Genomic DNA, 12,474 nt, shown 5'->3' with positions numbered 1-12,474 from the left:
AATTTAAAAAAAATGAGCAGGAAATCTACAATCAATTGTAAAACCCTGTATCGTCCACAAAATAAGATATATTTTATCTGATAGGTTTTTGATGCTATTGTTTTGATTTTATTAACGCACAATACAACACAAAAGCACTTAACGGCTGAATTGAAATATGCAGTAGTGAACCCACAGGCATAACCTAACCAAAAGCTAGTTAAGCAAGTTTTTCAGAGTGACCATATGTAGTTCTATCGATTTTCGATCGAATATCGGTTTATAATTGAGCACACTAAAACTCAGTTTTTCTAACCAAAAATCAAATATTTTTCTAAGTACAGTAGAACGTCGATTATCCGGAGGCGGATTAACCGGCGGGCGGCTTAACCGTGCGTATAAATCTGACAGCTGTTCATACGTATGGCGAAAGTTTGCAGCAATAATCAATTGGGTAACCAATTTCTTGCGCAGCTCTGTAGTGTCTAGGGGTATTTTTGAAATTCATTTTTTGTTCATGAACAGTTGTTAAACCTACAGTTATTGATTGAAATAATATTCTACTAACGATTAATCGATTGATTCTAGGTGAATTAATGATAAAACTAGTGAATATCATTGGTTTAAATGCGTTTGACATTTCTTGGACCATTATCCGTGCAAATCGATTAACCGGCAACCGTCCGGTCCCGAGCTGCCCGGATAATCGACGCTCTACTGTATTGACCGTTCAACCATAAAATTGGAATTTAATAAAATTTATGAGTGAATATAAAGTTGTTTAAACTGAAAATTACCGAATTTGATTTAGATTTTCTACCGATAACCTCTAAAAACAATCTGGTCACTCCGCGCCAGCAACCGGTCTGTTGAAATCAATTGCTCCTAGTCAATAATCCATTGCTCGTAATCAAAAATAGAGGATGCTAGTCAAGAATCTAATGCGACTATTCAAAAAAAGTATGCGGCTAGTCTAAACTCAATTGGAAAACCCTGTAAACTGAATGTCAAAATAAAGATCATTCGTTTACAGATCGTTGTACTGACAACACCTTCAGCCTTCTGTTTATTCTTCTACTTTGCGATTTTGTGCCTTTGTTATAACTTGAACGTTTAATTCAAATTGGTAAAATTCGAGGTTTTACAGAAGCAAACATTTAGCGCATGACATCCCAAGTGCCACAAATCCACTAAACGACCACTAAACGGCTTCTAAACGACTCAAGTTCTCTACCTAAACGGAATATAGAAAGATTTCGTTTAGCAGACGGCAAACGACTCATGCAATCTAAAAATAGCGAAAAAGCTGGTGGCGCTCTCTGTTGGTGGCATACCCCAACCAGTTGAGCTTCATCGCTTGGAGGAGAGCTTTCTCATATCCTTTGTACTGTTGTATGGTTTCGCATTGAAGTTATGCATCGCTAGAACTAGAACGACGATACGATTGTTTAAATACTAAACTCCAACCGAAACCACCAGTACTGAAGCAAGTGAGATTTGAGTAATGATCGTTGGTGTTGATACCCACGTATCTGACCACACGACCATTCATATAGATTTTTGCTCAGAAAGTTAGAAGACTATATAGGTCATGATAAGATGAAACTTGTCGAAACACATTACAAGAAAAGGATAGCAATATAATGATGATGTAATACGCCATCTATTGATCAAACCAATGAAGCTGTAGAGCTTTCATTTTTTTCTATGGATATTCAATTTTCCAGTCATTTGAGCTTAATCTGTGGCGCTTGGGATGGATTGAAAGGGAGGATCGCTCGTAATAGCTCTTCAGTGCCCCACATTTCTTTTGCCGTAGTCGTCTGCATCACATGAATGAGTTGGCTGTCGTTCAAGGATAGGTCAATCAGTGCTCTTAATTTCCTAATAATTATAGATGCAGGAACAAAGTGGCCGGAAGTAAAAATAATATCAGACACGACAACAGAAACCACGATAGAAAAATTAAGAGAATTCTTTGCTACATTTGGGTTACCAGCCATGCTAGTGTCAGACAGAGGTACACATTTTACATCAGAAAGTTTTCAAACGTTCGTAAAGAAAAACGGAATTTTAAACAGAATGGGTGCTCCATACCATCCGGCAACAAACGGTCAGTCAGAGAGGTTTGTTCAAACATTTAAACAGAAGTTGAAAGCGCTATCATGCTCTAGACCCGAGGTACACCTACATTTACAAAATATCTTATGGGCATATTGTAGGACGGCACATCCCAGTACCGGGAAAAGCCCTGCTATGGCCGTTATGGCAATTAATATCAAAATTGGACCTAATGATTCCCGGATCCGAACAACATACATCAGATAAAGAGAGAGAAAGAACAGTTAGATCATTTGATGTGGGTGATAGGGTATCAGCCCGTGATTTTATGTCCAATAATGAGAAGTGGAGGTTTGGAAAAATATTAGAGAAAATAGGCACACTCCATTACAAAGTACAATTAGACAACGGAAGGGTATGGAAACGACATATAGATCAGTTGAGCCCCGGACCAGGATTGCAGTGGGAAGAGAATAATCTTAACTCACAGCAAAGAATACCTTTCGATATGTACCCTCCAATAACAGAAACAATATACCCCAAAACATCAGCACAACCAACCAACGAACAAGAGACACACCCCTAAACGAGACTCCAACAGATAGCACAGAATATTTACGTAGATCAACAAGAGTAAGGAAAGCGCCTCAAAGGCTAAATCTATAATTTCCTTAGGGGAGGATGTGATATTCCATCGAAAACACCGGAACTACAGTAACACACGTCTGCTCTTTATTCCGTCCAACCTCCTACTGCCCGCACACCCACACTGCTACTCTCACATACCACATCCTCCCCTTGAGGAATAAGGCTACAAATTCTTTAATATTCGATTAATCGTTTTGGTTTTTTAATCAGCCTAGCCTGTCGTTCTTTCACTAGCCCTGCTACTTCCTCCGAACTACTACTACCACTTGTCAACCCTTCTTCCGCTTTTCGCATGAAAAATTTTTTTATGTGCTTTACATTACGATCGTAAATTTTTCCTGATTTTTTTCCTTCACCGTTACCCTGCCAGCACCACAAATTTTAAGTACCTCATGCAATTCTTTTTTGTACGATGAGTCTGTCTTATCTGCTTTTTGATTTCTAACTAAAACCGTATCCCCAGGTTTAATGCTAAGAGGCCTAGCTCCACGCCTTGTATCCTCTCTTTGATTGCGCTGAAATTTCGCCATTTTATCCCTGTCTCGTAATTCATCATCGTTCGCTTGTCTAGTATCCGTTTTTGGGTTTGGTAACCTATGCCTAATAGCTCTACCAAACATTAGTTCGGCTGGTGCTATTTTAGTTACATGGTGCGGCCATGAGTTATAATCCGCTACATATTCCGCAAGGGCCTGTTTCCAGCATTTTTTTTCTAACCGTGCAATGGCTGCAATCTTATTTATACCTTGCATTCCACGCTCAACTAACCCATTTTCGGTAGGATTTAGAGGCGTGCTATTTATGAGTTTTATCCCCCATACATCTGCTAACCATCTTTTGAAATCTACCGCATTAAACGGGGGTCCATTATCTGATTTTAATTTCTTAGGTACATAGTATGTTAAAAATATCCTGTTCAATGCTTTTTGTATACTATTCGCATCCGTTCGCTCTAGAGGGACGGCTATCAGAAATCGCGAGTAATTATCTGTAAGCACCAATGTTTTAACATTATCTGTGGTAGATGAAATATCCATTGACACATAATCCCATGGATTCTCCGGTAGCTCCGTTAATTCTATAGGTACCGCCGTATTTGTCCATTATCTGCTTTTAATTTCTTAGGTACATAGTATGTTAAAAATATCCTGTTCAATGCTTTTTGTATACTATTCGCATCCGTTCGCTCTAGAGGGACGGCTATCAGAAATCGCGAGTAATTATCTGTAAGCATCAATGTTTTAACATTATCTGTGGTAGATGAAATATCCATTGACACATAATCCCATGGATTCTCCGGTAGCTCCGTTAATTCTATAGGTACCGCCGTATTTGTCGTTTTCACTAGCTGACATTCTGGGCAGCTTCTAACAAAAGCTTCAATCTCTTTGTCCATACCGGGCCACCAAAGTCCCGTTCTCAGAACATTTTTCATCGTGGACATGCCAGGGTGGCTTCTATGAGCTAATGTTAACGCTCGGTTCCTAAGTATATGCGGGAGGACCATCTTTTCTTGTTTAAATAGGAAACCGTTTTCCACATACAGCTCCCTCTGAAACGCTTTATACCTTGCAATTTCTTGTGGCCATTCATTCTCTTTATCTAACCAAGCAATAACCTTGTTTAATATAACATCTTTTTCTAATTCCTTTCCTACTTCTTCCGTGGTTAACGCCAATAGTGTTTCATTAACCTGGTTTACGCACGCAGTAACCAAACATAGTTCGTGAGGCTCCTTAGCAACCCCAAATTGGTAATCCTCTTTAGATCTGCACAGCCTAGACGCAGTATCGGCTATGTTCTCGTTTCCCGGAACGTGTTCGAAATCAAAATCATAATGGTCCAGTCTGATGAACCATCCTTCTGCCCTGGACATAATCCTCTTTCCTATATCTTTTTGTTTAGCCGGTTTAATCATAAATTTCAACGCTTCACTATCTGATCGCAACAAAAATTTCCTTCCTAATAGATAGTAAGCAAATCGTTCCATAGCCCAAACTATGGCCAAAGCCTCCCTATGCAGTTGCGGATAGCGGCTTTCCGTCTCCGTCAATCCTTTGGATGCACATGCGATAATACGCATTTCGGACGTGCTAAATTTTTCTTGGGCTAAAATTGCTCCCAAGCCCCAAGGTGATGCATCAGTATATAGTATGATCCTATCCTTTTCATTGAAATAACCCCTTTTGATAAGGTCTTCCATAGCAACCTTTTTCAATTCTTCAAACGTATTTTGATGCATCTCTTCCCATTTAAATTTATCTCTTTTTATCAAATCCCTCAACGGCTTAGTTTTATGTGAAAAGTCTCTGATAAATGGGCCAATAAAAGTCAACATTCCTAAAAAACTTCTAAGTTCACCTGCGCCCTTAGGTCTGTCAAAATTTTGAATGGCTGTCATTTTTTCCCTCATCGGTAATATTCCTTCTCCATCTAGTGTTAATCCTAAGAAATTCACTTTTTCCTGACCATAACACGATTTTTCTTCGTTAATGGTAAGTCCATTTTTTTTAATAACTTCCCTAACCATATTTTCTATTTCCTTTAGTTCTTTCAACGATTTACCGTACATCAAAATATCATCTAGGTATATAAGAACATTTTTGCAATTTCTGAAAACTTTCTCCATCTCTTTTTGAAAAATCTCCGGTGCACAAGATAGCCCGAAAGGTAATCTCTTGAACCGCATTAATCCATTCATCGTCATAAACGCAGTCAAATGGCGCACCTCACTATGTAATTCTATGTGAAAGTATGCGTCTTTCAAATCTATCTTAGAAAACAAAATCTTTCCATCGTTGTTGGGGATATCAGTCCAAATTCTTTCTAATGATGGCATGGGGTACGGATCTCGTATGATAGCCTTATTCGCTTCTCTATAATCAATAACAATTCTAAAGTCCTTATTTCCTTTCGGCACTAGCACCATAGGTGACACAAAAGATATTTCCGCATCCTCGCTGTCTACATACTCAATGATACCGTTAAGCTCCATTTCCTCTAGTCTCTCATTCACGGCTCTCTCAAATGCTTTAGGTATATTATAACGTATTATTTGTTTGGGTGTGACTGTTTTGTCTATTCTAAATTTCACCGCACCAATATTCAATTTAGGAAATGTATCCTTTACTGTCGTCTCTTGTGTTTTGTTACGCAACATATAATGCTTTCCAGGTCCTATGCATACTAAACCTAAGCTGACTGCTGTGTTAAAACTTAACAGGGATATTTCAGCTCCCTTTACCACAAAAATTTTTGCCATAGTTCTATTAGTTCCACCTGCACATATTATTGCTTTAAATGAGCATTCTACGTCCAAAACTGCACTATTCGCATAACTCCGCAGCGTTGTTTCAGGGTGTGGCTGCCATTCACGCACACTCGACTGGGCGTGTGTCCTTATTTGCCACCAACTCTCAGCAGTAACAGTGTTCACCGATGCCCCAGTATCTAGTAAGAAAATGATAGGCACATTTCCGATCATGCAGTTAATGCGCCTTGGATCGTCGGTTACTGCATGCCTTCCTCGTTCGCCGGAAAACTGTTAAAGTAAATTAAAATAAAACGAAATAAATAAGATAAGTGAATCAAAAATACACTTTTGCCCACACACTCATGAACTTTTCATAGCAATTTCAGCTTGCTATATATATATATATATATATATATATATATATATATATATATATATATATATATATATATATATATATATATATATATATATATATATATATATATATATATATATACATATATAGCATGATAATAAGTTTTTTTTTGTTGTTGTTGTTGTTATTTAATTTTTTTATTTTTTTTTTTTAATTTTTTTATTTTATTTAATTTTTATTTTTTTTATTTATTTATTTATTTATTTATTTCTTTTTATATATATATATATATATATATATATATATTTTTTTTTTTTTTTTTTTGGTACCGTTCTGCAGCGGGGTCTCCTATTACCACCTGATTAATGTCCTCGGTCTGCTTCTTCACCACATTTGGAAATCGATTTGATCCCAATCTGGTTCTGCAACAAATTGCCAGATGTCCTATGGCACCGCACCGGAAGCATTTTGATCTGGATGCTCCACACTTCCCCCAGCCATGTATTTTGTCACACTTTGAGCATTTCGTTGCTCCCTTATTATACGTGTTCCGAAAACCGTTTGGATGCATTCCCGATAGTCTCTTGTTTTGTTGTTGTTCGTACGGCTCATATCGTTCCCTTTTCGTTATCCACGAAGTCACTGCCGCTACATAATTATCGCTATCTGTAAATTATTTTGTCGTGCTTTTGGCAAGCTTTTGTTCTATCTCTCTCTTTTCCATTCTTACGAAATCAAGGTGTTTACCATGCTTTACTAATTTGTCCAATTCATTCCCAAATAAATCTGTCATTTCAAACAATTTTTCGGCAATCTGGGGAACCGAACGTCGCAACACAGCTTGCACTAACTCTTCAGTTTTCTGTTCTTCTGGCAGACCACAGAATTTCACTTGAGCTTCTAATCTTAACACTTTGACCGCCGGCCTGACGTCACAGTTTTTGAGTGAGCACGTAGCGCATGGCAAGAGAGCGATGAGAGCGACTCCCAAATAGCATTGGAGCGTTACGTTTCGCGATTTTTGTATGGAAGCGTTACTGCTCGCTACCTGCTCATAACACTGCTCGATAGCAGTCCTTAGTGAGCAGGTAGCGTGTAACATTCTATGTAAGCTCAATGAAAGCTCAAAGCTCAAGCGTTACTTAGCGAGTGCTCGAACCACAGTATAGCGTTGTGGGTTCTGTATTCGGATGTAAAAAAAAACACACACACTTTTTTTTTAATTTCGATGCACATTGTCCAGTACCACGATAAAATGTATTTTATTTAGCTATTATTCAATACTTACATGCCCCAATACATGGTTTTACACGTTTAAATACGATTTCAACCATCACTTTGGATGGTATCAACGGATGCCGACGGCGTTGTTGTCTCTGCGTCAGGCACATGTATTGTTGCCGCTTCTAATGCTCGGGTCTGTTTTTCGTTAGCAGTAGCACAACGATTAAACGCACTAATTGTACCACTTGCAAAGCGATACAAATAAAGTAAAACACATAATACACCGTACAACACACTTCTTAACAACACTTGCACATAAAAACCACTTGTCGATGCGCTGATCCAATGTCCTGTTTGCAGTGGAAAAATAACAATGAAAGATTAGAATGCTTTCAAATATGACATTACTTTATAATCATCCTTTCCATGCTATTTTGTGGTGTATGGCAACGTTGGTTTGCTTGAAGATACACAACGACCGGTGTGTTGGTCCAGTTGAGAATGTGCCGATCACGATCACTGCCGGCTTTAGTGATTGTTGTAGAAACTGTAACAAAGATCAAGATCATTAAATCTGCATTATTTTTACAATTCATTGTGATTTCATGAAAAAGTAAAGTGAAAAAGTAAACTAAAAGTGAAAAAGTAAAACATTTCATCTTACCGGCGTCGTATTTCGTCGGCATACACACACACAGCCGCTCGATCATACTCGGACGAATGTTGCCAAATTTCGGGATGAATTGATGTTTTTCCTGTGGAATAATGTGTTCAAACATTAAAAGATAGTTTATTTACTGAAATATGCACAGAACACTTACCTTTTCCCGAGTTTTCACATAAAATTTTACGATTATTCTGCACACAATCTTTACGGGCGGTTGTCCGTGTTTGTTTACGTTGCTGACTTGACAGATATGCGAGCTGCCATGTGACGAAGTCAAATACATTCAAACCTCGCCAATTGCAAGTCTGCTTTTGCAATTGAATACAAAAAATCCGAGTTGTTCACATAAATATGAGAAAAAGTCAGTTTATCCACATTGTATAAAATAACAAACATGACAAAATACGCAGACATTAGTCGTGTTACAAAATGTCTTTGTAATAAACAAAATCTATCTGTTTTTTTTGTAGACATATGATATAAATGCAATTAGCGAGTTCTAATTGTATCATATATATTGCTATTTTCAAAGCGGTTTAAATTAAAAGAAACATCAGTGTTTTTTTTTAAATAATCAGAAAGATAATTTTAAACTTAATAATGATTAAAATGTATTTTATTACATTTATGTACAACGATAACCTAACTAGTAAGCATGTTCATGCATGTGTGTAATTATTTGATATTTTTTTGTGTGATCCCAATTTGAATGTTATTAAGTAAAACAGACAATTTACTCTGTTCCTTTTTCAATTCTTCAAGATAAGGTTTTTTTTAATAGAAACATGTAAGTTTGTTTAAAAAAACATATATAAATATGTATGTAAATACACAAACATATATAAATATAAATATAGAAATAAATAAATATATATATTACAAGTTATATATAATATATTATACATATTATAATATAATTTACCATATATATATATATATATATATATATATATATATATATATATATATATATATATATATATATATATATATATATATATATATATATATATATATATATATATATATATATATATATATATATATATATATATATATATGTGTGTGTTTATATATATATACTTATATATACATTTATTCATATGGTATATTATATATTATATTATATATATTACATATAACTTGTTAATATAATTATTTTTTATATTATACCATATTATACCGATGCCGGAAACCTTTAATTTTTTCATTAAATTTTAGTTCAAGTTTCTGTTAATTTTGTTTTAAAATATGTGATCTGAATCGTTATGAAACATCCATCACTCATCTTTTCCAAATTCAGTTAGACCATTTCGCTTTGCTTTGAATTCTAAGTCAGAATGTATGGGGTGCGCGGTACGGGTAAGAAGAACATAGGGGCGGGGGTACAAATAAACGCATCACAACACCAAAGTCTGGGTGAGACGGTGATGGTGTGAAACGCTTCTTGCTTCAAGCTCTTGTGGTAACAGTGTTAAAAGCAACAACAACAACAGAGAATAACGCATCGCGTAGAAACAAACACACCGTTCGTGGGTATGTCAGGGGGGGAAACAACGGGAAAAGCTCAATTCTCTCTCAGCGATGCCGCTTGGGCTGTTTCTCCCCAAATAGCATTGGAGCGTTACGTTTCGCGATTTTTGTATGGAGGCGTTACTGCTCGCTACCTGCTCATAACACTGCTCGATAGCAGTCCTTAGTGAGCAGGTAGCGTGTAACATTCTATGTAAGCTCAATGAAAGCTCAAAGCTCAAGCGTTACTTAGCGAGTGCACGAACCACAGTATAACGCTGTGGGTTCTGTATTCGGATGTAAACAAAAACACACACACTTTTTTAAAATTTCGATGCACATTGTCCAGTACAACGATAAAATGTATTTTATTTAACTATTATTCAATACTTACATGCCCCAATATATGGTTTTACACGTTTATATACGATTTCAACCATCACTTTGGATGGTATCAACTGATGCCGACGGCGTTGTTGTCTCTGCGTCAAGCACATGTATTGTTGCCGCTTCTAATGCTCGGGTCGTTTTTTCGTTAGCAGTAGCACAACGATTAAACGCACTAATTGTACCACTTGCAAAGCGATACAAATAAAGTAAAACACATAATACACCGTACAACACACTTCTTAACAACACTTGCACATAAAAACCACTTGTCGATGCGGTGATCCAATGTCCTGTTTGCAGTGGAAAAATAACAATGAAAGATTAGAATGCTTTCAAATATGACATTATTTTATAATACTTTCCTTTCCATGCTATTTTGTGGTGTATGGCAACGTTGGTTTGCTTGAAGATACACAACGACCGGTGTGTTGGTCCAGTTGAGAATGTGCCGATCACGATCACAGCCGGCTTTAGTGATTGTTGTAGAAACTGTAACAATGATCAATATCATTAAATCTGCATTATTTTTACAATTCATTGTGATTTCATGAAAAAGTAAAGTGAAAAAGTAAAGTAAAAGTGAAAAAGTAAAACATTTCATCTTACCGGCGTCGTATTTCGTCGGCATACACACACACACAGCTGCTCGATCATACTCGGACGAATGTTGCCAAATTTCGGGATGAAATGATGTTTTTCCTGTGGAATAATGTGTTCAAACATTAAAAGATAGTTTATTTACTGAAATATGCACAGAACACTTACCTTTTCCCGAGTTTTCACATAAAATTTTACGATTATTCTGCACACAATCTTTACGGGCGGTTGTCCGTGTTTGTTTACGTTTCTGACTTGACAGATATGCGCGCTGGCATGTGACGAAGTGAAATACATTCAAACCTCGCCAATTGCAAGTCTGCTTTTTCAATTGAATACAAAAAATCCGAGTTGTTGACATAAATATGAGAAAAAGTCAGTTTATCCAGTTTGTATAAAATAACAAACATGACAAAATACGCAGACATTAGTCGTGTTACAAAATTTCTTTCTAATAAACAAAATCTATCTTTTTTTTTTGTACACATATGATATAAATGCAATTAGCGAGTTCTAATTGTATCATATATATTGCTATTTTCAAAGCGGTTTAAATTAAAACAAACATCCGTGTTTTTTTTAAATAATCAGAAAGATAATTATATACTTAATAATGATTAAAATGTATTTTATTACATTTATGTACAACGATAACCTAACTAGTAAGCATGTTCATGCACGTGTGTAATTATTTGATAATTTTTTTGTGATCCCTATATGAATGTTATTAAGTAAAACAGACAATTTACTCTGTTCCTTTTTCAATTCTTCAAGATAAGGTTTTTTTAATAAAAACATGTAAGTTTGTTTAAAAAAAACATATATAAATACATATATATAAACACACATACATATATAAATATAAATATAAATAAATATATAGATATACATATATATATATATATATATATAAATATATATATATATATATATATATATATATATATATATATATATATATATATATATATATATATATATATATATATATATATATATACTTATATATACATTTATTCATATAGTATATAATATTATAATATATATAATATACTATATATAAGTTGTTAATATTATTATTTTTATATCATTATACCGATGGCGGAAACCTTTAATTTTTTCATAAAATTTTAGTACAAGTTTCTGTTAATTTTGTTTTAAAATATGTGATCTGATTCGTTATGAAATATCCATCACTCATCTTTTCCAAATTCAGTTAGACCATCTCGCTTTGATTTGAATTCTAAGTCAGAATGTATGGGGTGCGCGGTACGGGTAAGAAGAACATAAACGCATCACAACACCAAAGTCTGGGTGAGACGGTGATGGTGTGAAACGCTTCTTGCTTCAAGCTCTTGTGGTAACAGTGTTAAAAGCAACAACAACAACAGAGAATAACGCATCGCGTAGAAACAAACACACCGTTCGTGGGTATGTCAGGGGGGGAAACAACGGGAAAAGCTCAATTCTCTCTCAGCGATGCCGCTTGGGTCGTGCCATTGTTATCACTCTTTTGTTTCATGGCGATAAGCGGCGTAGCACATGTCATTCTCGTTCTCTCTTTCCTACCTTATTCGTTCTCGAGAGAATCACTGAGCGTCAGATGCAAAGCTGAACGGTGAGCAAAACCGTCATGCGAATTTATATGACACGGCGCTTAAAGTGTTAACACCCAATCACCAAATGTTTCATCAGCTTCCATTTTCATTTCTCTCAGCTTCATCCTTTCTTTTCCCTCATTACATATGCCGTTGAAAAAATCGTCTACCCCTTTCACTGTTTCTG

General features: G+C 35.7%; 1 protein-coding gene and 1 long non-coding RNA gene across 2 annotated transcripts in view; both read right to left on the bottom strand.

Moving 5' to 3' along the window:
• Positions 1–1,241: 1,241 nt before the first annotated feature.
• The window catches only part of LOC125906690 (uncharacterized), a 39,227-nt gene continuing 27,994 nt past the window's right edge, over positions 1,242–12,474 (bottom strand). Inside the window, exon 2 of the long non-coding RNA XR_007452060.1 lies at positions 1,242–3,077. This is a non-coding gene — a long non-coding RNA (uncharacterized LOC125906690). The remainder of the gene's footprint in view (positions 3,078–12,474) is intronic.
• On the bottom strand, positions 9,437–11,032 carry LOC125906676 (uncharacterized). Its single transcript, XM_049606543.1, has 3 exons — positions 10,858–11,032; positions 10,699–10,791; positions 9,437–10,581 (listed from the first exon to the last, which is right to left on the bottom strand). The coding sequence occupies exons 1-3, from the start codon at positions 10,984–10,986 to the stop codon at positions 10,414–10,416; spliced, it is 390 nt and encodes a 129-aa protein (XP_049462500.1). The 5' UTR covers positions 10,987–11,032; the 3' UTR covers positions 9,437–10,413.

Source organism: Anopheles coluzzii, chromosome 2 (assembly GCF_943734685.1).
Source record: "Anopheles coluzzii chromosome 2, AcolN3, whole genome shotgun sequence".
NCBI classification, from domain to species: Eukaryota; Metazoa; Arthropoda; class Insecta; order Diptera; family Culicidae; genus Anopheles; species Anopheles coluzzii.
This window is presented reverse-complemented; position numbering and strand designations above follow the sequence as displayed.